This window comes from Rattus norvegicus, chromosome 8, assembly GCF_036323735.1.
Source record: "Rattus norvegicus strain BN/NHsdMcwi chromosome 8, GRCr8, whole genome shotgun sequence".
In the NCBI taxonomy this organism is placed as follows: Eukaryota; Metazoa; Chordata; class Mammalia; order Rodentia; family Muridae; genus Rattus; species Rattus norvegicus.
The window spans coordinates 128033270-128058055 of NC_086026.1; the positions used below are offsets into that span (position 1 = coordinate 128033270).

The following is a 24786-nucleotide window of genomic DNA, read 5'->3' on the forward strand; positions in this document are numbered from 1 at the left end:
CTTTGCAGGAGCAAGCCAACGCTCTAACCACTGAGCCACCTCTCCAGCCCTGTAGGTAATCTTGTTTTTTTCTCCTCTGCCTTTGCCGTTCTTGGGCTTGTGAGTGGAAGGCATCGCCTCAACGGTAGTCTGACTTGCAAGTAAGTACTGGTTGTTGGAAGGTCAAAGGCCAGTCAGCTTATCCATTGTAGCATTGTAGGTGCCATTTCTTTCTTACTAGATATCTGTGTATGAGCACACGAGTGCGCACACACACACACACACACACACACACACACACACACACACACACGGCTAACTGCCCTACTTCTCATGTGTTTATTGGGCTTTGCTTTTGCTCTGGGGCTATAAACTGTTGCTGTCCCACCATCTTCCCCTGGTGTCCCTCGCTGCTCTTTAGCCTTTTATGTTAAGGACGGGCTTGAGTGCTGATTGACAGCTCTGAGCCAGTGGGTGGAGCTGGCCAGGCTGGGAGACTTGATTAGGCAGTCTTGGGAGTCAGTTAGGTTCTGCTGAGGAGGGTCTTCTGGTCTGTGTGTGGAGAGGCTGGTTCTGGAAGCCGCAGATAGGAGAGTGCTGAGGGCCTGTGTTTGGGATGCCCGTCGTCCTTCAGTTCCAGTGTGACTCAGGCCTGAGCTGGCCTGCTCCTGTCTGCCCAGTTCTGTTTTATGCCTCTAGGAATCAGCTTGGCTCCGCCTGTGGGTTTGGGCAAGGCGACCTGCAGCTTCAAGTCGTGAGAGCATCTGAGGCCCAACTGCGCTAACGAGTCCGCTTTCTGCCTTTTTACACCATTCTTACAGTGACAGCTGGCATCATACCGTGCCAAGTCTTGGATGCTTCCTTCTGTGGTGGTAATCATGCCGCCCGGCTTTGTCCACGGCCAGTTGAGGGCTCTGCGTGGTCAGTTCCCGCTTCTCCGTCTGCTCTGCAGCTCCGAGTCTTCCTTTCTGTAGGTTCTTTTATTCCTTGAGGCTTCTGCTTTAGGAAATTTCCCTCTGTAGAGGACATGCTTATAACCCTTGGCATTCACCTGGAAGGACGCTCTCTGGTGTTTTTCAGGAATCATGGGGCTGTGCCCTGTACTGTGGAACGGTGGTGTCGGACTTGTTTATGATGTCTGGTCAGGAGGTGACATGAGATGTCTTGGCTTCCTCCTGTCACTTTGGAAAGTGCTCTTGGACTCTCTGTGGCATTTACAGTGGAAGAGTGAGCTAAAAGGCCCCCATGGAATGCTAAGAGTATAGTGAGCGTCCTCACAGTGGAGGCCCAGTGTGAGGGCACAGAGGCACGTGCCTACACCAGTCACAGTGCCCATCCTGGGCTGCAGGCGTGGTCCAGTGGAGCACCCGGGGCTTCCAGAGAACCCGAGTTCTGTCCCCAGCACCCACATCTGGTGGCTCTCAAGCTCCTGTACCTCTACCTCCAGGGCGTCTGCCGCCCGCTCCTGCCAGGCTCCGTGGGACCTGCACACGGGACGTCTATACTCTTACACACACACACACACACACACACACACACACACACACACACACGTCTTGCTATAAAAGTTGCTCGTTCCCGCAGTCTTGCCCACTGCCTTAATTGAGAGTTGGAGGTGGATTGAGTAGGTGTGGAAGTGAGGTTAGGGTCCTCCTGCCCCAAGGCTCCCTTGGCATCTTTAGTGAGGGCAGCAGTGCAGCCTGGGGCTGGCAGAGGACTGGATAATTGTCTCAGCCAAGAGGAAAGGGGAGGGGAGTGGGGGCAGATGCAGTTCCCTCAGACTGTAACTGCAGGCATGACCTGGAAGCTAGATGTTCATGTTATCCTGTTCTGGGAAACTCTAAACCAGAAAGTAAAGGTGTTCCAATCGGCACGGGGTTTGGCAGAAGCAAAAATGGTGCCCCCGCCCTTGGAAGGTGGCATTTCCACAGAAAAGGCCCCATCTGGACATAAGCTCAATGTCTAAAATTCAAACTGTGAGGAAGAAAAATCTGCCCAAGTGAAAGTCATCAGAAACAAACAGAGGTAGTAAATTTTAAAATTAGAAAAGGAGGGTGCTGGAAAGAGCTGGCTAAGAGTGCACACTGTTCCTGTGGAGGTCCTAGCAGCTCATGATCACCTGTGATGGGGAGGGGGCGAGGTGGGGTCCAATGCCTCTGGCCCTCACCTGTCCTCACCTGGGTAGCTGGCCTTTGCTACTTTGTGTTTCCTCTTTTCCCACCCTTTATTCCCCTCACCCGTTTCACCTCCTATCACCACATAGGAGAGAAAGAAGTATAGAGGAGGGAGGGGGAGAGGTTTTTTTTTTTTCTTGAGCTAAAGCATTTATATAGCCTCTGAAAAGTTTCAAGAATCCAAACATCACACAATTGTAGAAACCACCTGCAGCTGGCCAAACCGTGCCTCTGCTAGGGCGCCAGGCACATCGTAGTCAGCTGCTGTGTAAGGTCCAAAGCAGCCCCGTATTGCCATACCTGGGACTAAAACTAAACACATTTTTATAATATTTCTGTTTTTAAAGAAACCAAAACTCCATAGTTGTCAGTACACACCTGCACTCACACACAATTTGCACGCCTTTAATCCCAGTATTGGGGGCAGACACAGGTGAATCTCTGAGTTAAAGGCCAGCCTGGTCTACAGAGCAAGTTCCAGGATAGGCAGGGAGCGCTACATAGAGAAACCCTGTCTCGGAAACAAAACAAATAAACAAACCAAAATTAATAGTAATAATAATTATAATGATGATGATGATAGTAAATTTTAAAAAGTAAGGGGATTCTGAGATATCCAAAAAATAGAATATAAAAATTGATTTAAGAAGATGATGCTTGAATTGAGACAGTATGAGTTTTTCCTATATTCTTCAGTTGGATTTTCTTTATATTTTTGCGTTTAATGCCTCTTGGCCGTCTCAGTTTCTTATCTTGGAAGAGGAACTTTAGTCAAAGGATTAATATGGCCTGTGTAAAGCGCTGGGGATTTAGCTCAGCGGTAGAGCGCTTACCTAGGAAGCGCAAGGCCCTGGGTTCGGTCCCCAGCTCCGAAAAAAAAAAAAAAGAACCAAAAAAAAAAAAAAAATATGGCCTGTGTAGAAACAAAACGTTCAATACGATTATTCCAAATTAAGAGTGTACAATGAAAGAGATAGTGGTCATTGCAAAAGGTCCTGTAAAGTTTAAGGTAAGGATCTGGTAGTTAGGGTTTCCTTTTCTTTCTTTTTTTTTTCTTCATGGCTATCCTATCAACAGTACTAGTGATCAATTGTTCAATCAATGGCCAACTTTAGAGAATGGATGGGTGATGTGGGTTCAATGATGACTACAACCTGCGGGTATTGTATGAGTCATGCATGGATGATGAGTACAACTTTTCCAGTCTGAGGTCCCAAAAAAAAAAAAAAAAGATGATGATGCTTGTGGATGGTCCAGTGGTCAGGACCTCTTCCAGAGGACCTGGCACACATGGTGTCTCCCTCTCCCTCTCCCTCTCCCTCTCCCCCTCCACCCCCCCCCCCCCGTGTGTGTGTGTGTGTGTGTGTGTGTGTGTCTGTGTGTGTCTGTGTGTGTCTGTGTGTGTCTGTGTGATTTCCCTTTTTCTTGGTGCTGGGCATCAGATCCTGGGTTTCATGCATACTTTGCAAGCCTGGTACTATTCTTGACAGGCAGAGGCAGAAGGATCTCTGAGTTCAAGGCCAGCTTGGTCTACATAGGGAGTTCCAGGACAACCAGGGCTATGGAGAGAAGCCTGTCTTAAAGTTAAAATAGACTAAGTAGAGGAGATACCCAGATTAGACACAGTAAAAGGAAGAAAAGTGCTTTATAAGGGAGCTTAAGGAATTACCAAGTGGCAGGACCATATGAAAAGGGGGTGGCGGGTGATGGCGGGTTTCCACCCTTAGCTAGACTCGGGTAAGAAATGACCTGGGCCGTCAGCAAGGTCCAGGTTTGGGTGTATCTGAGGATATTTTCGGAGAGGTTGGACTAAGAGGGATGACCCACCCTGAATCAGGTGCTAGACTAACTTACAAGGTGGGTGGGGGATGGGGGAAGGGCAGTGAGCTGAGGACTGGCTTTCTGTGTCACCATGTCTCCCTGCTGTGATGGACTGTGAGCCCAAATACACCCTTCCTCTCCTTTAAGTTACCTGTTGTCAGGTGTTTGGCCACAGTGATGAGAAAAGCAGCGGGTGCAGATACTTTAGTCCATTGCTGCTGTGAGAGAACACAGACTGCCATCGTTACACCACATGCTGGATGGTTTATTAGCAGTCGAGGAGGCTGGTAAATGAGTTTGGTGCTAACGTTTAGGGAAGACTTTCCTGCAGTAGAAGGGGTTGGCTGGGTGCTGTTCATAACTCCTGTGATGACCAACCCTCTCTGTGATTAACCCTTTCATGAAGTAAGGGTCCTCACGAGCCAGTCATCTCTTAGGAGACCCCCAACCCCACCTGTCCAACCTCATTGAATTGGGGATTAAGTTTCCAGGAGAAGCCTGGGTGTGATGACATTTAACTGGGATCCAAGGAGGCTGAGACAGGGGGATCACAGGTTTGTGACTGGCCAGGGTTACAGAGGGAGATTGTATCCTAAAACAATAAGCAAAGAAGCAAAACTTAAACATTTGCAGCATTTGGACCCCCAAACAGTAAGAGCTCTCGCTATGGTTCGTGTGTGAAGTGTCCCTGTGGGCTCATGTGTCGGAACACTGTTCTGCTGTTGCAGATGTTTTCAGAGGTTCTGGAACCTTCTGAGAGGGCTTAGCTGGAAGAAGTGGATCACTGCTGGTTTGATAGCTCAACCTTCCTTCCAGCCTGTGCCTGCTTCCTGCAGCACCGCAGTAAGCAAGCAGCCTCGAGCTCCTGCCCCTGCCCATAGATGGCTGCTGGTGACCTCACATTCTTGCCCTCCAATTCCTTCTCCCCTCAGCTGATGAGCCAAAATGAATCCTGAAAAAGGTAGCTTATATACCCAGGGGAAGGCTGACTAACACAGACGTACAGTCTAAGGTACACTTCATAGACAAGCTAATGCCAGAATTGAAGGGAACCCCGAGCTTCCAGGCCACAGGTGGCAACGTAGGACGTTTTAAAAGGTGATTCATGTTGCTCAGTGGTAGAGCATGTGGTTGACTTGCATGGAGTGCTGTGTTTGATCAACAGACAGAACTGCAGGAAAGGAAAGAAAACAACAGAGAATAGAGAAAATGCAGATTTAATAATGAATGTGTTAGGACTCATGTCTGGTTGTAAGGAAGCATTAGATTGAATTGTAGAAAGTTAAAGTAGGCAGAAAGCTTTAAAATGAAAGTAGGAAGGAAAAGATAAATTGGGAAAACACCACAAGAAACGTTCTAGGCGCGTTAGCACCTGATAGACATACTCCTCTAACCCCCAGACAGGGTTTCTTTGTGTAGACCAGACTGGCCTCAAACTCAGAGATCCACCTGCCTCTGCCTCCCAAGGGCTGGAGTGCTGGGACTGAAGGTGTGCACTACCACTGCCTGGCTCTGTGAACAGAGACGGTCATTATGCAGCAACACACGTTGCTTTCAAGGGCGTGGATTTTCCACAGCATAAGGAGAAGGTACCTGGCCAGGACATGGGTAGAAGTCTGGCTAAGCAGGTGTTCCCAGGGGAGCTCGGCTGAGGGCGCGGCTCGGTGGGCTGCTCCGGGAAACTGGGTCAGCTGTTTTGGAGAGGGATTTGGCAGTATGCACCATGTCAAAGGTTGAGGGTCAGCGGGTGAACCAGGTGAGGTTACACTGGGCAGGCCCAGGGCTCTGAACCATGGAATTTCAGGGTACGGCTTGCACAGAGCCTGAACCTCTGCTTCAGTTAGTTCTGCCGTCTGTGAAGTGGCCCACTTGGTTCTCCTGTGTTTTATAGTAACTTGGGTGTGGCATGCGCTGCCAAGTGGGTGTCAGTCTGAGTGACTCATAAACACAGTGAGGCCAAATAGCAAAATTTAATTGGTTTGGTTCTTTGGAGTAAGGGTTCAAAGGAAACTTACCTTATGGTGGGTATTAGTATTTTGCATGCATGTGCATGTGCATGGTGTGTATGCAGTACCCCTGGGACTAGAGTTACAGGTGGTTGTGAGCCACCACGTGGATGCTGGGAATCAAAGCCATTTGTTTTAAACCAAAGCATAAATACTTGTAACCACTGAATCATGCTCTGTGCTTACGGTGAGGGATTGTAAGATAAACTGTAGGTACTTGACAGGTCTCCCCCCCCCCCCTCCCAGTCTACCAATCCAGGGTTCGTGCATATGTGCTCTGTGTGTATGTGTGCTCTGTGTGTGCGTGTCTGTGTGCGTGTGTCTGTGTGTGTACGCACTCGAGCTCGTGTGTGTGTGTGTGTGTGTGTGTGTGTGTGTGTGCGCGCGCGTGTGCGTGTGAGCGTGCCTGTGTGTTTCTCATGCTCCCAGCCTTTCCCACCCTTCCCCTTCTGTAGGCTCCCCATCCCTAGCTACCCTGGCTGTGGTCCTGGGGACTGATGGAAATGTAGCTGTGTAGGGTTCTCTCTGTTGGGATGGGTGAGGAGGCAGGACCAGTTGGGGAGACTCCTGACCTGGCTCCTGGGCTGTGGGCGGGAGGCCTTCATCTATTAAAAGGCTCTGTGGCCTTGTGGTTGGAATTTTGCCATATGCTATAAATAGGCAGTGTGAGAGTGTGAAGAAACGGGGCCAGCGAGGAGAGGAAATGGGAGGCCCCTGGGTCTCCAGCTGGCAGTGGCCTGGGTGTGGTGTGGGAGGGATGTGGAATGTCACATGGGGTGCAAAGCTTGCAGGCAGGCTTGGTGTGAGTCAGGCCTGGACTGGAAGGATCACCTCGACTCTAGGAGGCAGGTCCTGTCGGTTACCTCTTGGAGGAGAGTGGCTAGGTGACTCGCTCCAGGCACAGAGCTGTGAGGAGGCATCTGCAGGAGTTGGAGTTTGACCAGCCTGCCCAGCTCAAAGCTGCTCTGCAGGGCTGGTCAGTGGCTCCGGTGAGCCATTGGGTCCTACCTGGAGCCTTGGTATGGACCTGTCAGGCTCTCAGCTGGGATCCTGTGGTAGTGCCAGAGTGGCTGGTGCCTGACAGTGGCCTGGGGGGGGAAGGGGGAAGAGGAGCTAGACCAGGCTCAGGCCACTCTGTGACTTCAGGGCTGATTGTAGTCTGAACGGAGGTGGCCCTCTCCCGAAGAGTCGCAGGGGTAGATAGTCAGGGGGTGAGCAGACAGTGCACACACCAAGTCCAAGGTTCCACCCTCAGCATCTGTAACAAGTGTCTTGCTTCATAGTGAAGCCATCCCTCCTCCTTGTTCCCTTCCTTTCGAGTATACCCACAGCCCTCTGCCTGTAGGCTGTCCACCCCATATGTTAGGTATGAACTCATTCTAGCACTCAGCAGCTCGGGGTCAGCCTTCCGGGCTTGTGGAGGAAGCTGGGCATCTGGGAAGCAATTGAGAAGGGCACACAGGAGTGTTCATGCTACAACTGCTCTCACTCTCTCCTGGGGAGGACTTGGGTTATCTCCTTCATACACTTTGTGGATGTCCCATAAACTCCCAGCTAATATGGCCGCTGATGCGGGGTGGGACTCCAGATGTGGAAAAGGAGCTGTGTCCTCCCTGGACTGGGTGCTTCACTTAGCTCAACTACCCGTTCCTGCCACAAGTAGCAGGGCTTGTAGACACTCTAGGTGCCACCCTGGCTCCTGGCACTTGCTCAGGCTCTGTCTTCAGACCTGCACTCATTCCTCAGTCTTGTCCACAAATATAAGCCCCCTGGTTGAATAGGTCCTGTGAGAGAAACCCCTACCTGAGTCCTGCTCTGGATACTGAGACCCTTCTGGGCCAGGCTGAGTTCTAGCCACCTGGCAGGTTGTCACCACAAGTGTCAGGCCCTAGGCCAACATGACCCAGTATGGCTAGGGCTGAGGCTGTATTCTGCCATTCTGACTGGGTAACATTTGACCTTGTGGGTCCTACCTGGATCGAGCCTTGAGATTGGCACCTTCTCCAAGGCTAGACCTCCCTAGAAGGAGCTTCCGCCTACCTTGGTGAGATGCTGTGAGTGTGACTGGAATCTGCTGTCTTGAGGGTTCCTCTCCCTGAACAGCCAGTCAGGATCCTCCTATATGCACTGGACCCTGGGAAACTGAGTGGTGTTAGCACTGAGCACCCTGCCAACCTCGGGTCAGGTGGGAGCCCCTTCCCTGATGCCCCTCTGGCCTCATGTGGGTTATTAGAGAAAGCTGGGGTGCCAGTGGATTGAGGTGCAGCAAGGCTGAGTCAGCACTGATTTCCTTTAGGGTATCTGCGTAAGGTTCTGTCAGCGAGGTAATAAATGCCACACCCCTTCGTGGGGAAGTCTGGAGAGGGAACAAGATGCCTTTGGCGTTTGTGTGCTCTTTCCTGTCCTACATCCAAAGCAGGGATACATCATGGGATCATAGTGGGCAAAGCGGTGGGGACTGCAGCTTATTGGTGGGGTTGATGAGAAGGGTGGAGTGGGTGGACGAGGCCATGACGAGTGTTCGTTCCAATGGCTGTGTCCAGCCATCTGGACGGAACTTCTTTGGGAAAAGATAGATATGTAAGAGTGGGTGGGTCGTACCTGTGGGTGTGCAGCTAAACCCAGCTGGAAGGCTGATCTGTGATCGCAGCTTAGCCCTTCTGTCTGAAAAAAGAACCCTCGGTGACCCTGGGAGCATACCCTTTTCCTGTAAGCGTAGCTATTCTGCAGCACCTGGTGAACACAGGCGAGATGGTGAACACACACGCAGGAAGGCCCCGCCTACAGGCTGGTGTGGGCAGGGAACGGAGCACTAGCCTGGTCTTCGTAGGAGGTGTTGATGTGTGGGTGGCAAGGGGGGTAGGTTGGCATCTTTCTTCTCCAGGCGCCTTCAGCATCTTCAGGACTGGTTAAAAGTCACTGGGCAGCGCTCAGCTTCTCTCCTTTTTGGGGCGCAGGTTCCGGGCGAGGGGAAGCTGAGACTCGGGAGTGCATCTACTACAACGCCAACTGGGAGCTGGAGCGCACCAACCAGAGCGGCCTGGAGCGCTGCGAGGGGGAACAGGACAAGCGGCTGCACTGCTATGCCTCGTGGCGCAACAGCTCGGGCACCATCGAGCTGGTGAAGAAGGGCTGCTGGCTAGATGACTTCAATTGCTACGACAGGTACCCGGGGCACATTTCCGCTGCTGCTGCCTCCGTAGCCCAGCTGCGCATGCGCCACCCACTGATCTCGGGGTATCTTCTAAGGCACTGCCCTGGATCCCAAGTCCCTGTTCTGGTGTTTGCCCTCCTCAGCTCGGGTAGCATTTCAGTGCCTGCCTGTCCCTCTCAGCCTTGGGTCACTCTTCAAGGGAAGTGGGCTCACCCTACCTGCTGATGTTTCAGAAGCTGCTTTGCCTGAGGGGAGGGGCCTGGGAGAGTCTTGCTGTCCCTGCTGTGGAGTTTTTAACGGGGACTCTGGGTTTTCAGGCAGGAGTGTGTGGCCACTGAGGAGAACCCCCAGGTGTATTTCTGCTGCTGTGAAGGCAATTTCTGCAACGAGCGCTTCACCCATTTGCCGGAGCCTGGGGGCCCAGAAGGTGAGGGGCCTGTGGGAAGAGGGTCTAAGTGGCACTCTGGAGGCAGTGGGGATTGTTTGCAGGGCCTACTGGAGTGTTAGAGTGGGCGGGCTGTGTGACACAGGGCTCCATGTGTCCCCCAGTCACGTACGAGCCACCCCCGACAGCCCCCACCCTGCTCACGGTGCTGGCCTATTCGCTGCTGCCCATTGGAGGCCTCTCTCTCATCGTCCTGCTGGCCTTCTGGATGTACCGACATCGAAAGCCTCCCTACGGCCACGTGGACATCCATGAGGTGAGACAGTGCCAGCGTGGGGGCGGGGGTAGGGACGGCTGCGCAGACTCCTTTAAGCTCTTGCTTTTCCAGGACCCTGGGCCTCCTCCCCCATCGCCTCTGGTGGGCCTGAAGCCGCTACAGTTGCTGGAGATCAAGGCTCGAGGTCGCTTTGGCTGCGTCTGGAAGGCTCAGCTCATGAACGACTTTGTGGCTGTGAAGATCTTCCCACTTCAGGTGAGCTTTTGGGGGTCTTCAAGCCATCTTCTCTCACTGGGGTCCAAGCTGGAGTCTCTTCCCCACAGGGCAGCCCGGGATTCTGATTCAGAACTGAGAGTCCATCATAGGATTAGGGTCAGGCTTTGACCCACGTGGGTTCTGGGTCTTGCCATTACTTCCATGTGTGTATGCAGTTTGCATGTTTTATGTACACAAAGGCCTATGTGTGGAGGCTGAGATCGACACTGAATAATTTTCTTTATTGTTGGTTTTTTTTGTTTGTTTTGTTTTTTGTTTTTTGGGGTTTTTTTTGGAGTCAGGATTTCAGTGAACTTGACATATAGACCAGGCTGGCCTTGAACCCACAAAAGTCCACCTGCCTCCACCTCCCAAGTGCTGGAGTTAAAGGTGTGTATACCGTACCTGGTTCTCCACTTATTTACAGTTCTTTATTTTATTTATTTTAATGAAAATACTTATTTTTTACATGTACAGGTGTTTCGCCTGCATGTACCTATCTATGCGTGCCACATGCATGCCTGGTGCCTGTGGAAGCCAGAAGAGAGTGTTGGATCCTTGAGACTGGAGTTAGAGAGGTTGTGAGCCACCATCTATATGCTGGGAATTGAACCCAGGTGCTCAGGAAGAGCAGCCAGTGCTCCTAACCTCAGAGCCACCTCTCTAGGCTTCTACCCTTTAAAGTTCTTTTGAGACAAGGTCTCTCACTTAGCCTGGGACTGACTGGTTTGGTAGAGGAGTTGGCAAGCACCAGGTATCCTCCCCTGTTTGCCTTCCCCATCTTCCTGCTTCCAGCACTGGGGTTAAACTCTGTATAGGGGTCTGGGGATCTGAACTTGGGTCCTCATGCTTTTGCCTGGCAGGCCCTTAGCCTCCCGGAGCCCCTCCTCGGTCCCCGAGTTTGGTAGTTGACGTTATGGTCTACTCAGAGGCTCCTGACACCTGGCAAGCCTGGACTTAGTCGCCCAGGGTGCTTGAGGAGTCGAGCACTTGCTGGCTGATACTGGCTGGGCACCTCACTCAGCGTTTGTAAATCAGGGCGCTGGCATCAGCTCCCCCAGAGACTGCTGCCGGCCTGGCTCTCCTCGTGCATGTGGAGGCCAGGAGACCAGTGGTGGGGATGAAGTAGGGCATGTTGGGGTGGCTGTCCTGTGGCAGGGCTGAGCCGCCTCCCTACCTCAGGACAAGCAGTCGTGGCAGAGTGAGCGGGAGATCTTCAGCACACCGGGCATGAAGCACGAAAACCTCCTGCAGTTCATTGCTGCAGAGAAACGAGGCTCCAACCTGGAGGTGGAGCTGTGGCTCATCACAGCCTTCCACGACAAGGTGAGCTACACCCCAGCAAGGCCCCGGGGTGGACAGGGAGGTCCCAACGGTGGCTTTGCCATGAGTCGACCCCCGTGTCAGCCGCACCTCGGTCCCCTCTGCACGCTTGCACCAGGACATTCCCGCTGGGCCTGGGTTGGGTTGCACCCTGTTCTGCATTTGGAGCCTTTGCCCACAGTCGGCTGCCTTCTCTTAGGGCTCCCTCACGGATTACCTCAAGGGGAACATCATCACGTGGAACGAGCTGTGTCATGTGGCAGAGACGATGTCACGAGGCCTCTCGTACCTGCATGAGGATGTGCCGTGGTGTCGTGGCGAGGGCCACAAGCCTTCTATTGCCCACAGGTACCTGGTTAAGGAGCCCTCCCTGCTGTAGAGCATGGCTCTGCTTCCTTGAATGTGCCTGTGCTGCGTCCCAGTAAACCCTGCTCTCCCGTAGCTGGAGACAGCTAGCTCTCCAGGCCAGTGCTCTTGCGCCCTCTGCTGGGCACAGGAGAAAGTGCTGACTCTGGAGAGCTGGCTCTTCAAATTCTCAGATTGTGGTCCAGAACCTTTTATGTCCATGTTTGCTGATGGTTGCTAGCACAGAGCACACGTGTTTTATGTGTCGCCACGATAACATCAGCTGTCCACTATTCCCCTGGGGAGCCCCACTCTATACCGATGAGATTTAAAAGGGCAAACGGTAGTCAATTACCAGTGCCTAACTTCACGGAGCTCTGGATTAGGATCTTTTAGGATTTCTGAGCCACGCTGTTGTTTGGTTGGTTCGGTTTTGGTTTTTCTAGTCTAGGCAGAGTGGACTGCCTGCACCACTCGAGCACTGCCCTGCCTGTGCGGCTTTAGCAAGCTGACTCTATATTCTTGTTCACATTCCAAACATTGTAAGATTTGTGTGCCATGCCCTGTGAGATTTATGGGCCAGCTTCTAGTGCTGTGGTATAGGGTCTTACCCAGCTGCCAGAGTGGGACCTGCTGTATGGGCCCCTGAACTCCCAAGCCGTTCGTCTCCTGCCCCACAGAGGTGGGGATGGTTTGACCCAGGAGCTACAGGTCATGGACTCTAGTAATTTGAGAGGCAGGGTGGGAGGAGGATCGAGATCAGCCATCTCAGGGTGGGCCGGGTCTTGAACCTGTGTGACAGTTTGCTCTTGGTCTGCTCAGGGACTTCAAAAGCAAGAATGTTCTGCTGAAGAGCGACCTCACCGCGGTGCTGGCTGACTTTGGCCTGGCTGTTCGGTTTGAGCCGGGGAAGCCTCCAGGGGATACCCATGGGCAGGTAAGGAACCTGGGCAGTGGGAGGAGAGGCTGGCACAGAGCTCTGGGCTCAGCTGGGGTGACTGCAGAGCTACGTGGGAACTTGGGAACTAGGTTCTTAACTCACCAATAGAGAGGTTGGCGAGGCTTCCTCCAGCCACCCGGCTGAGGGATCCAGGCTTCATTTGGGCTTCGGCAGCTCGTCCTGGTATTTCAGTCTTTCTCTTTCTGTTGTAATTTTATTTTATTTTCCCAAAAGACGTTGTGTGTGTGTGTGTGTGTGTGTGTGTGTGTGTTGTGTAAGAGAGTCAGGTTTTTTTCCAGCATGTGGGTTCCTTGGCTTGAACTTGGGTCGTGTGGCTTGCAGCAAGCCTTTACCACAGAGGCTCCTGCCTGCCCTCAGTTGTAGTCATTAAGCGAGATTAAAGAGGAAAGAAAGGGTGCTGAGAATCCCAGCCAAACGTGTAGAAAAGGCCATGAAAATTAAGCCAGCAGTCATCCTGGGGGAGTCTCCCTGTGGTTTAAACGAGTTCTCCACATTCTTCTTCGGCCTTTTGACTGTTGCTTCATTGTTTATTTAACCTGTGTATTCCCGTTTCCACACGAGTTGCTTGTCTGGGTTTGGAGGCCTGGGGTAGCCACTGGGCATCTTCCTTGATCACCTTAAGCCTTGTCGATTAATACTGGGTCCTTTGCTGGTTATCAGGTAGTCTAGCCAGCTTTCTCTGGGGACGCCATCGTCCCCTCCCTGTGCTGCTGTTGCCACATTTATGTGGCTTCTCGATATCCAAACTTCTGTCTTCACACTTGAGTGGCTGGTGCCTTAGGAGCTAAGCCGCCTCTTTATCTGTTAGAGGGTCTGTCTCTGTGTCGTTCAGGTTGGTCTGGGACTTTTAGTTCTCCTGCCTCAGCCTTCCGAGTGTCTGGCTTTACTTTAGGCACCGTTGGAGGAAAAAGCCTCAGAGTAGCCTGTTTGAGATGTTCCAGGGCTGCACAGCTGTCTAACAAGCACTGCCTCCAGTCCATCAGTTACTGTCAGATAGAATCATAACCCTGCTTCAAAGGGACGGACCAGGGCTTCAGCTCCAACGCTTCGTGCTCAGAATTCCAGTCTTACCCAGCCTGGTGCTCATTGCTTCTCCCAGCCAACTGCATTTGAGTACAGCTGGTCTCTGGAGATCCTGTCCTTTGTCTTCCTGTAGGTTGGCACCAGACGGTACATGGCCCCCGAGGTGCTGGAGGGGGCCATCAACTTCCAGAGAGACGCCTTCCTGCGTATCGACATGTACGCCATGGGCCTGGTGCTGTGGGAGCTCGTTTCTCGTTGCAAGGCCGCAGATGGTGAGTGGTTTGTTGGCTATGGGCACCCTGGGCTGGGGGCTTGGAGCTGGGCCTTGTGATTCCATCAGAGCCCCCACCCGTCACTCAGGGCCTGTCGATGAGTACATGCTGCCTTTCGAGGAAGAGATTGGCCAACACCCTTCACTGGAGGAGCTTCAGGAGGTGGTTGTCCACAAGAAGATGAGGCCCACCATTAAGGATCACTGGCTGAAACATCCGGTGAGGGAGCTGGGTTCTGGAGTCAACAGGGGTACGTGAAGGGAACCTGCCTCGGCGTGAGGAGGGAAGGCTACCATGTTCCCTGGGTTCTAGGGACATATCCCTGAGGTTGTGGGAAATATGGTAGGCCCTTTCCTCCTTCTTGTCCCCTCTGTGGCTCAACTGGGAAACGTTGGACAAAGCTCTGTGTTTGGGCTTTGTGTTTATTTGACTTGAGTTCCAGTGTTCCAAGATGAGCAGCTCTGCCTGCGGGGAGCGGGAGCGAACATTCTCCTGGGCCCGGGCTCCGTGGGGTAACCAGCGGGAGGAGAGGAGTTTCAGGGAATTTGCAGCCTGATAATCCACCTATAATGGCTATAACTGGGCCTGGGCCGTAGGCCCTTCCTAATCCCCTGACTCATAGCCACTGGCTGCCCTCGCTGAGTAGCCCTAACAAGGGTTCTTTCCTCCCTCCCCGTCCTCCGCAGGGCCTGGCCCAGCTCTGCGTGACCATCGAGGAGTGCTGGGACCATGATGCAGAGGCTCGTCTGTCTGCAGGCTGTGTGGAAGAGCGGGTATCCCTGATCAGGAGGTCGGTCAACAGCTCTACCTCGGACTGTCTCGTCTCTCTGGTGACCTCCGTCACCAATGTGGACCTGCTCCCTAAAGAGTCCAGCATCTAAGCCCAGGACACTAGCGTTTCTCCAGACTCAGTGGATCTGAAGAAGAAAAAAAAAAAGGAAAAAAAAAGTTGTGTTTTGTTTTGGAAATCCCATAAAACCAACAAACACATAAAGTGCAGCTGCTATTTTTCCCTTGACTTTTATTATTATTATAATTATTATAATTATTATTAATATTATTTTTGGATTGGATCAGTTTTTACCAGCATATTGTTCTACTGTATCGCAAACAGCGGACACGTCAGCAGGCGTTGAGGTGCTGAGCTGTGAACGCAGAAGCGGCGCCATGCTGAAGAGCCTCAGCCACTTCCTGTCCTTCTTGTTCTCTTTGTCGTCTCAGAATCTGTAACACAAAGAAACTCGTCTCCTGTCTTAGGAAACTCAATGCTGCAGTTCTCTACTAGAGGAACCTTTGAAGACTGTTACACGGACACACCCTTCCTCCGAAGAGGGTCCCCCCTCAACCCCCTTTATTTTGTATTTCTCCCATTTCAGGCAGTGAACTTAAGAAAGGGCAGGTGCGTCCTTGTGGATGTGACAGGTGTCGTCCTGACCCAGTGACTGGAGACTGAGATGAGGAGGGCGGTCTAGTCTGAAGCCGGATGGGAGGACGATGCTTCTGGGTAGGGTGCGTGCAGAGCAGAGCTACACTGGACTTGGGCACATTTGGAGCAACCCCCTTGGCTGTGGAGGCTACTTTCTCAGGTAACAAGGGATTTGAGGGCGAGGACCTTGTGGAGGCCGAGCAGTAATAATAGCAAGCACAGATTTGGAGAAGGACTGAGAGCAGGGCCCGGCCGCCCCCGCCTGCCCAGTTTTTCCTCACTGACGGGCTTGGCCGTCAGAGAAGACACTGCCTTGCTCCTGGGTTAGGACCAGGCGAGGGCGTGGAAGTTCAGTGGACACTCATTAGACATGATGCTGTAGATTTCTTTCACGGAGGAAACACTGAGCTGCAGTCTCCTCTTGGCGGTTTGGGCAAATGCCTGTGGTGCCCCCTGCACAGCGTGGGCGGGCCAGAGGATCCCTGAGTGGGGACCCCGCCAGCCTGCAGCTCTGGCTTGACCCCATGCAGTGCGGCATAACCGACTCCTTTCTGAGGCTCATTCACGGACACGGCTTTCTCCAAACCCTTTAAAGTGGTGCATATTCTACAACTGTGTTTCTCTCACGCCGTAACCTTGCTCCAGGCAGTGGACGTTCCCAAAGCTGCTGTTTCCACATTGGAAGTTGGTTTTTTTTTTTTTTTTCTTTCTTTTTTTAATTTATGAAACATGCTAAAGTTTTTTTTTTTTTTTTCCAGACAGAACACACACACATCCACACATATACACATGCATTGCTGTGTGGCTTCCGAGGTTTAGATTTTAAAAGAGTAAAAGAAGTAACTTACGACCACAGACCACCTCAAACCAGAAATACCTCAGAATTTTCTACTTGTGTATGTTTTATTAATTATATATTTTGTTAGTTGTGTTGTCTTGTAGGAAGTATATTTTAATGTGAGTTGACTTTTATGACAAGGAAGTTTAAAAGAAATAGAGAAAAAGAAAAAAAGTTTGTCGTCTTCTAGTCAGCACTACCATCTTCGTTTGATAAAAGCTCCCTTGTAAATAATCGGCATCAGATGTAGGTTGGCCGTCTGGATTGAGTCGGGGCGGGCATCCATCACTCTGGTTTAGACGGTATCGTTTAAACAGCACATCTCTTGATCTTGAGGGTAGGTAGGCCGCTTCCTCCCAGGTTGCTTAGAGGTCAAGCATTGCTCCTTGTGTCCTCTGGGCAGCACTCAGAAGGACACGCCCACTTTCACTTGGTGGCAGCACAGACCACCCACCCGCCCACCCGAGGTAACCAAGGTAACCATGCTCCACCTTCAGTTCTTTCAGCAGCAGGTGGGGTCTGTCCCATCTGTAACTGAGCGGTGACGTTGGGGAGGGCAAGGCTCACAGCTGGGCAGTCGCCCCCTCAGCACAGTGGGGTATGTATGGTGCCTGGGGCTGTCCTGGGCTTGTCCTTCTCTGTGGGTGTTTGTGCACTGGGTGCTGAGGAAGGCCAGCTGGCTTCCCTCCCTCTCAGACCATAGTCTTTGTCTCCTGGGGTCAGTGTGGGCTGGCCGAGTGAGTAGTTAGGGGGACAGGTACTCTTTGTCTGTCTGTCCCTCCCTCCCCATCTGATTTTTGTGCTGTGGTATTTTTTTTTGTTTCAGACTACTTTCCACTGGCAAAGCAAGTCTTGGAGCAGTTGCTTTCTTCTCCACGCGTTTCTTTAAGGAGCTTTAACTATTTATTGAGAAGTGCCATATGTCTACCTTCTTTAGCTTTCTCCTCAGGCAGTGGGGACACCTACTTTTGACCCTTAACAAACCAACCCACTAAGGAATGTAGCTGTTTCACTGCAGGAGCGGCCCAGTCACCAGTCACACGCTGTGCCAAACACTAGCTCCCCTGTGCCGTCCCATGATGCCGGGTGGGTTTTCTCTTGTGTTGCTTGTTGTCAGAAGCGCCCTGGCCTGGCTGAGCTCTGGTCTGGGACTACCAAGGGAGGCTGTCAACAGTCGTTAGCATCTGGGCTAGCCTGGTACCACAGGCATCAGATGCTAGGGGAAGTGCTGGGCTCATACATTCACAGCAAGGGCTCGATCCCATTCTCACCACTGGGCTGGCCTTCCTGACAAGGCTAGGTGTGTGATCCTGCTCTGTGTCTGCTCTGGTCTCCCTTCATCCCTGACACTGACCGCGCCCTTGACTCTCTCTGTCTTGTACCCTACTCTGCCCTAGGGCTTAGGCTGAGGGAGGGATTTTTCTTGGTGGCCAGGCTACATAGGTCTTTAACGGTTGCCATGGTGCTCTTCAGCTCAGAGAGCCTGTTGTGTGGTAGTTCCTATGCTCAGCCACTGAGGCGAAGTGGAGGACCGGAGCTGGAGAGCTGGTTGGCTCTCTCTCACACAGAATTTTACCTTTGTAGCGTGTGGAGCTTCCAGTTTGTTTTTCCTAAATAACTACACCCCCCTCACCCCCCACCCCCCGGCAAAAGCTTATGGTGACCTGAGGTGAATTTCTGCTGCTGTTGTCAGGACTTGGTTCATTAGATGAGTCCGAGTCTGAGGAGTTTTCCAGGTCACTCGCCTTGGCCTCCAGCATCAGCTGTTAAATCTTTTTCGGCTTTTTGCGACACAGCTTTGTAGATGATGAAGCCCGATCCACATTTCAGGCAGGACTGATGGCAGAGGATGACTTTCCCAGAAGTGCGGTGTGCCCTCATTAACGGGAAACCTCCAGGAAGGGATGGTGTCCCGGGGGTCCCTTCCTCCCAGCCCGGATGACATGAGTTTTCCTTCGTCCCCAGCTGTTTGTAAAGGCTAAAATGGAGGAGTACTGGGCAGCTGGCTCGACCGGCCTAGTGATGAGTTTAAATCTCAGATAACGTTGTTTTAGAGAAGTAGGCCCAGTAACTCAGCTGCGGGGCTTTTCAGAATCTAGATGCTAAACTCTCCATGCCTTCAAGATTAAATGCCTAGTTCTTTACACACAGTTCTGGGTAGTTGATCTGTAGCCAGCCGCCCTCCTGGGAATGTACCCCAGACCTTTAGAAAGACATTGATGTGCATAGAAAGTGCTTGTGAGATACTGATTTAGTTTTATAGGAAAAAGAAAGTTAAAACACTCCCTTAGTTGGTTCAACCGCATTAAGAAAGAAAAGAAAAAGAAGGAAAGAGAGTTCAAGAGGCACAGGAACTAACATATCAATAAGTATGCCCAGGTCCTTTGGTGGGTCCCTTAGGATAGTGCTGTTTGGACCTATCTGTGATTAATGTGAACTACTGTTGGACTGACAGTTTGAAGCGAGATCAGGAATGCCTGCATCTTTCCCCCCCACTGAACCAAGCTGTAGCATTTTCATGCCAGCATCTTCCAGCTGTGAAGGAAGCAAGACTTTGTCCCCCTGGCGCTCCGTGGACCAGGCTTCTCAGTACTCAAACCAGCGCCATTTCCCCCATCCATCCACGGCAGCACCGGGGCCATGATTCCCCTCAAGAGTTAAAATTCATGTTGCTCAGATGCCAGTGTGGGGTCGTGGGCTCTGCACTGACCTCCTCTTCTCCAGGCGAGCGTCTATACTGTTAGGCTGAGTTAGTGTGTGCAGCCCCGTCTGGGTGCACGCGGCATACCATTCAGATGGGTGTTCTGAACACCCGCAGAGAACAGTTACTACGTTCATGTGTAGACTTTGTGCTTTTGAGTTTACAGTTGGGAGAAGTGCGACCCGTCACATCCCCCCCCCCCCCCCCCGCACGTGAAGGTGGGTTTCTGTGAACGAACAAGCGTTACCTCAAGTCCTGGGGCGCCCACCCTGCACGGGCCCTTTCCCAGCTCCCCGTCACTTTACACCAGTGTTGTTAGATAGCACTGTAAATAAGAGTAGGTTCTATGACAGACCCCACTTGAAATTTTACTTTAAGAAGTCTATAGCTCCATGCATATATTTAGTTATATCTCTTGTCAGATAGCCTCCACGAGGTGTGGAGATTGTTTTATACCACAGATTATTTTTATAAACTAGTGAGTCAAGTGTGGATGCGTCTGTAACCCAAGCCAATGAGCTTTACCGGCAGGATTATGTGCACACTGGAGCCGAGTGCGGGGAAGCTTAGCTTAGTGCATGCATGGGTTCCTGAACACGCTGGCAGCCTGGAGTCGGCTAACGGGTCCCCCTCTGGCAGTGGTGTCTGTCCTGCTCCCTGCCTGTAGAGGTGACAGCGGCTGGGCCAGGGGAGGAGCCCTGTAGTGGGTTTGATTTCTGCTGAACAAAGGGTTCTGAGGTGGAAAGTAGGAGGACTACGTAGGAAGGAGGAGTTAGGACAGAAGCCACGTGCCCCACTCCTAGAGAAAGATTCGGGCTAGAGAAGCCATTGAATGGGGAATGGTGGCTGAGTTCCACTAGCCAGAGCTGTCTAGGACCAAACTGAGTAGCCCTTTGGAAACGGTGGGCGCATGGGTATCATGGTGGAATTAAGCAGGGAGCTGACAAGCACATTTTGCCTGCTTTGGTCAGGGTCATCCCAGAGGCTGCCTTCTGCTCTGTTGAGTCCATCAGGAACCAGGGAGGAAGCTCAGAACCTCAGGCTCACTGCAGGGCATCTTTCCAAGTCCTGCAGAGGGATTCTGCAAAGGCCAAGCCAGCCATGGCCAGATCTGTGGTCCAGCTAAAGGCTTGTTCCTACATCCTGCCTGCCAGCTCCAGCCTGCTGCTACAGAACTACACTGGATGGGGTGGTCCTGCTAAGAGACCCTTAGTATGTCAGTCCAAAGCAGCTGTGTTCTCCCTTCCCCCTGGCTAGAATGCTGTTGTACGCGCCCTTCCTTTCTACCTGGGACACTTAGTTCCTTCCTGATCCAGCCGAATCCTTGGAGCACCTTCCTCCTCCCCCTCCACACACACAACTTTTGTTCCCCATGAAAAAACACTTCTGTGCTTTGCAACCAACCGCCCATCTTGGAATGTAATTCTGTTGTGCCTTTGTTTTCTGTCACCCACTCCCTCAAAAGCAACTGCTGTAAGCTTTTTTCTAACCCATCTTTTCTAGCCCCACCCCTTCCTCCGGCTCCCCCTGTTCCAGTCCCAATATCTGGATGCACTTGTGTGGTCCAGGTACTCTAAGAACCAGTTACCTCAGACCCGATGTGCAACAGTGTCACCATCCGGCCCTCTCCGTCCTGCCAACTCTTACCACACATGCAGGAGGCCCACTGAGCACGGACACTTGTTTTAAAGCAAAACTCTTCCCGAGGATGGAACCAGGGGGCTTCTGGCAAGCCTGTGCGGGCACTGCGGGAGTGTCATCCGAATGGTGCTTCCTGTGCGTTCTGCCGTGTTCAGTATTCTCATAGTCTGGAGAGGCAGACTGGCTGGTCTCGCATGCACGCACGCACGCACGCAAATCAGCTCCAAAGATGAGCTCTTCCTAACACATTTCCAGTCGCTAGAGCTCAGATGTAGACCATTCCTTCAAACAGCAGGGTAGAAGCCCCCATCCACCGCCACAGTGCATTCTGGGAAGATGTCTGTAGTATACATTGCTGTGGGATTAGGCCTTGTGGGATATGGCTGCTTGTCATTTTGATGTATTTTAAATAAAATATATAAATATAAATATATATATATATTTTTAAAGAGCCTTTTTTACCAGTTCAAAAGCTTAATTAACCAGCTGTCACCACACCTGAATTTTTGTCTCTAGGGCATCGAAGGCAGGCCAAGACTAAAAGTGGTACCTCAGCTGTGAGTTGTCTACCCTGGGCTGTCCTGCTGACCATGGGACACCGGGGTCGGCGTTTTCCCAGTGGGCTTCAACTCAGCCCTCTGCGGTGTTTGGTCTCTGCCCCACTTAGCGGACTGTAGTCCCCAGTCCTTGTAAGTGCTTTAGCCTGAGTGGGGTTTCCCCAGAGCAGTGCCACAAGTGTATGAGTTTAGCCAAATAATTTCTCCACAGGGAAAAGCGTTGTCACGGAAATTTTACCTACTTCGAAAGAGACCGGAGTAGGAAAAACTAGTTGTGAGTCTGTCTGGGAGCAAGCAGTTTTCACTCGGGCAGGAGATCTCATTTGAAATTCTAGGCCCACCAGCAAGGGTGCAATTGTTAAAAAAAAAAACGCCAGCGGCTTGCTTTCCCTCCCCCCCCACCCCCCCCGCACCCCCACCCCAATTCTGTAAAAATGCAAAGAAAGCTGAGTGGTACTTGAGGACCGCAGGAGAGGGTACCGCAGATTAGAGACACGCGTCTAGACTTCAGTCCATGCCACAGGTGCACACGATGCCGTTTTCAACTGTACGAGAGAGTCTGCTTATCAACCTGGCATCATCCTGGTGGTGATGTCAGAGGCCACGTTTTCCCACATGTTAATATCTCTCCACATCTGTCCTCGAATCTGAGTCGCATTATGCAGTACCGTAAGCTTAATTTGTGCCGAGTTTGATGTCGACTCCCGTGAAGAAGAGCTTCTGGCACGTGACAGACAGTGAGTTACAAAACACAGCAGAGCACAGAATTCTTGCAGGGACAGTTTTGGAACCAGCAGAAAGTGTCACTTTTTAGTTACCATCTTATGTATCAGTTTTACCGGCTATTTCTGAATTTGTACATTATTTGGAAGGGAAACCGTAAGGCTTGTCTAACTTAGTGGAAATGTGTGTGTCGCCCTTAGGATGGGTAACTAAGTCTCACTAAGCTGTGTTATCTAACTTGTATATATGAATTGTAATTAAGAGTTCGGATTCATCTGTTTCTCACGGTTTAAAACGACAAGTCGTCGCAAGGTCTGGAGATGTGACTAGTCTGCGATTTCGAGCTGTAGAAGTGACGTAGCTCTCTGAAGTGCTGAAACACTAAAACTTCCAGTTTTGGGCTCAAATTCGATGACTGTTTGTATGCCGGAGTATGTGAGGTGTAAATGTAGTGGGGTACTTTTCACCCTTGTAGCTATAAAATAAACATTTTGTAGAACAGAAAATAGCTTGTACTACTGAATTAACAAAAGTTATACTAAAGTATCATGTCTTAAAAAAATATATATATATCTATATATATCTATACAGAGTTAAGCTTGTTGCTGTCACCCTGTCTGGATTTGAAAAGTGTGCTGATTTATATATATATATATATATATTACACACACTCACACACACACACACACACACACACACACACACACACACACATCTATAATGGCCTGAAGCAGACATTCATGCAACTACAGTTGCGAAGCGCAAACGTTTTAGAAAGAACATTGTACCATAGTTCATTCATCTGCGTGAATCCTCGCTCCTTTTTCCTGTGGTAATTTTAGAAACGAGTGTCAAGTTTGAAATTAGATCTGCTAAGTTGGGGTTCTGCTGCCTGATTCTGCACTGGGTCCCCAAACAAACCGATGTGAATGTAGTTCCCCACCCCTGTGTGAAGGAGCAGCCACACCCCCAACAGAATAGGAGGAAAAGTCTAGAAGTATCTCAAGGTTTATCTTTTTGTATATGAAAATAAATAATAATAAATAAAATAACCTTGTCTGTCCATATTTTCTTTTTTTAAAAATGTGTGGATATTTCTGAATGTGTGTATCGGTAGGCTGTCTATGTGTGGATGCCCAGAGAGGCCAGAACTCGTGACCAGACTGGAGCTGGAGTTATGGGTAGTTGTGAGCTGACATGTGAGTGCTGGGAATTGAACTTGGATCCTTCCCCTCTCTCTCTCTCTCTCTCTCTCTCTCTCTCTCTCTCTCTCTCTCTCTCTCCTGGTTTTTTGAGGCAGGGTTTCTCTTTGTAGCCCTGGATGTCCTGGAACCAGGCTGGTCTCAAACCCACCGAGATCCACCTGCCTCTGCCTCCCGAGTGCTGGGATTAAAGGTGTGTGCCACCACTGCCAGGCATTTACTACTTTTTAAAATTATAGCAACTCATCCTGTTTCCCACAACCCATCTGTCTGTCTGTCCATCTGTATGTCTTTCCTTCCCTCTTTCTTTCCCTTCCCAAGATAAGTTTCTCTGCAGCTCTGGCTATCCTAGAATGCACTCTATAGACCAGGCTAGCCTGGAATGAATACTGAGATCTGCCTACCTGGGCTCTGCCTGACTGTTGGGATTAAAGGCGTGTGCCACCACCTCCCAGCTTCAGTTTTTATCTTTAAATTATGTGGGCGGTGGGCGAGGGTGGTGGGGTACCTGCATGTGAGGGCAGTGAGAAGAAGGTATCTTATTTCCTGGAGCTGGAGTTCTAGGTAGTCATATCTTCCCAACATGAGTGCTGGGAACCGAATTTGGATTCTCTGGAGGAGCATCAAGTGCTCTTTCCTGAGTCATTGCTGATGGCAGCCCCAGTGCTGTCTGTCCTGATTACATGGGCTGGTTCTGGTCAGCCTGTGGGCCCTTGTTTGACATGCGTGGACCACTGTCTTATGGGGCTGGACCATAAGACACTCGCCATTCTCCACTTTCGCCAGCTGGGCTACTGAGCTGGTTCAGCCGGCTAAAGATGTTGCAGAAGCTGGAGAACTGAGTTCAGTCCCTTGGACCGACATAAAGGTGCAAGGGGAGAACCTACATGCTTAACCATCAGCTAGTGGCAGGCTGTACATCCTGGTAATCCTAGCACTTGGTAGATGGAGGCGGGACGAACAGGGGCTTGAGGTCATCTCCTAAACGGACTATTTCTGGGACTAACGGTAAGTTCTTCATAGGCAGGAGGATGTTTGCCGAAAGCACGTGGAACCCCATCTCGAGCCATCTTGTGCCTTTCAGGCCACGCCGAGCAGGATTCTTGTGAGTGGATTGGAGAGGCTCTGGTTTTGGTTTTACAGAGGATCTCTGCTAGGCATGGCTAAGTGTGGACTCGCTGCTGAGGTGCTGGAGAAATAACATCACCAAATGAGAACACAGGTCCTCAAAAGAACAATATACTACCGGTTCCCATTGCCTAGCAGAGAAGACAGCTCTGGAAACCAGCTTGCTCCCCTTGCAGACCAGATCTTAGGACCTATGACTGATTTGTTGACGTGAGAAATGTTTTCTGAGTCAGATTTCAGAACGGGTGGGATGCCTTTTAACTCAGCCCTTATTAAGCACCTGCTGGAAAGCTCCTAGTGGCTCTTTACAGTCCACTTGTGCAAACTTTGGCCCCTTCTAGTCTTTGACATATAGAAAGGTCATGTTTCACTAGTGAGTGCAAAAAAGGAAGACTTTAGACTCACATTTAGCTGGATGGTGGTGGCACACACCTTTAATCTCAGCACGTGGGAGGCAGAGGCAGATGGATCTCTGAGTTCAAGGCCAGCCTGGTCTACTGAGTGAATTCTAGGACAGCCAGAGCTACGCAGAGAAACCCTGTCTCTAAAAAACAGGCAAAACCAACCAAACTTGACACTAGTTTGAGAAGTAGAA

The 24786-nt window shown here is 51.1% G+C and overlaps 1 protein-coding gene across 6 annotated transcripts in view; it reads left to right on the forward strand.

Annotated features, from left to right (window-relative positions):
- The window catches only part of Acvr2b (activin A receptor type 2B), a 39605-nt gene extending 16681 nt beyond the window's left edge, over window positions 1-22924 (forward strand). For 2 of the 6 annotated variants that reach the window (XM_006244072.5, XM_039080874.2), the window contains exons 2-10: window positions 8938-9145; window positions 9452-9561; window positions 9684-10051; window positions 11234-11377; window positions 11574-11722; window positions 12542-12656; window positions 13837-13975; window positions 14064-14194; window positions 14662-22924. In XM_006244072.5, the coding sequence (XP_006244134.1) occupies window positions 8938-9145; window positions 9452-9561; window positions 9684-10051; window positions 11234-11377; window positions 11574-11722; window positions 12542-12656; window positions 13837-13975; window positions 14064-14194; window positions 14662-14856 (1559 nt within the window). In that variant the 3' untranslated portion in view covers window positions 14857-22924. The remainder of the gene's footprint in view (window positions 1-8937; window positions 9146-9451; window positions 9562-9683; window positions 10052-11233; window positions 11378-11573; window positions 11723-12541; window positions 12657-13836; window positions 13976-14063; window positions 14195-14661) is intronic. The other 4 variants (XR_005487744.2, NM_031554.1, XM_039080876.2 and 1 more) reach the window with 4 other exon arrangements.
- Window positions 22925-24786: the final 1862 nt, after the last annotated feature.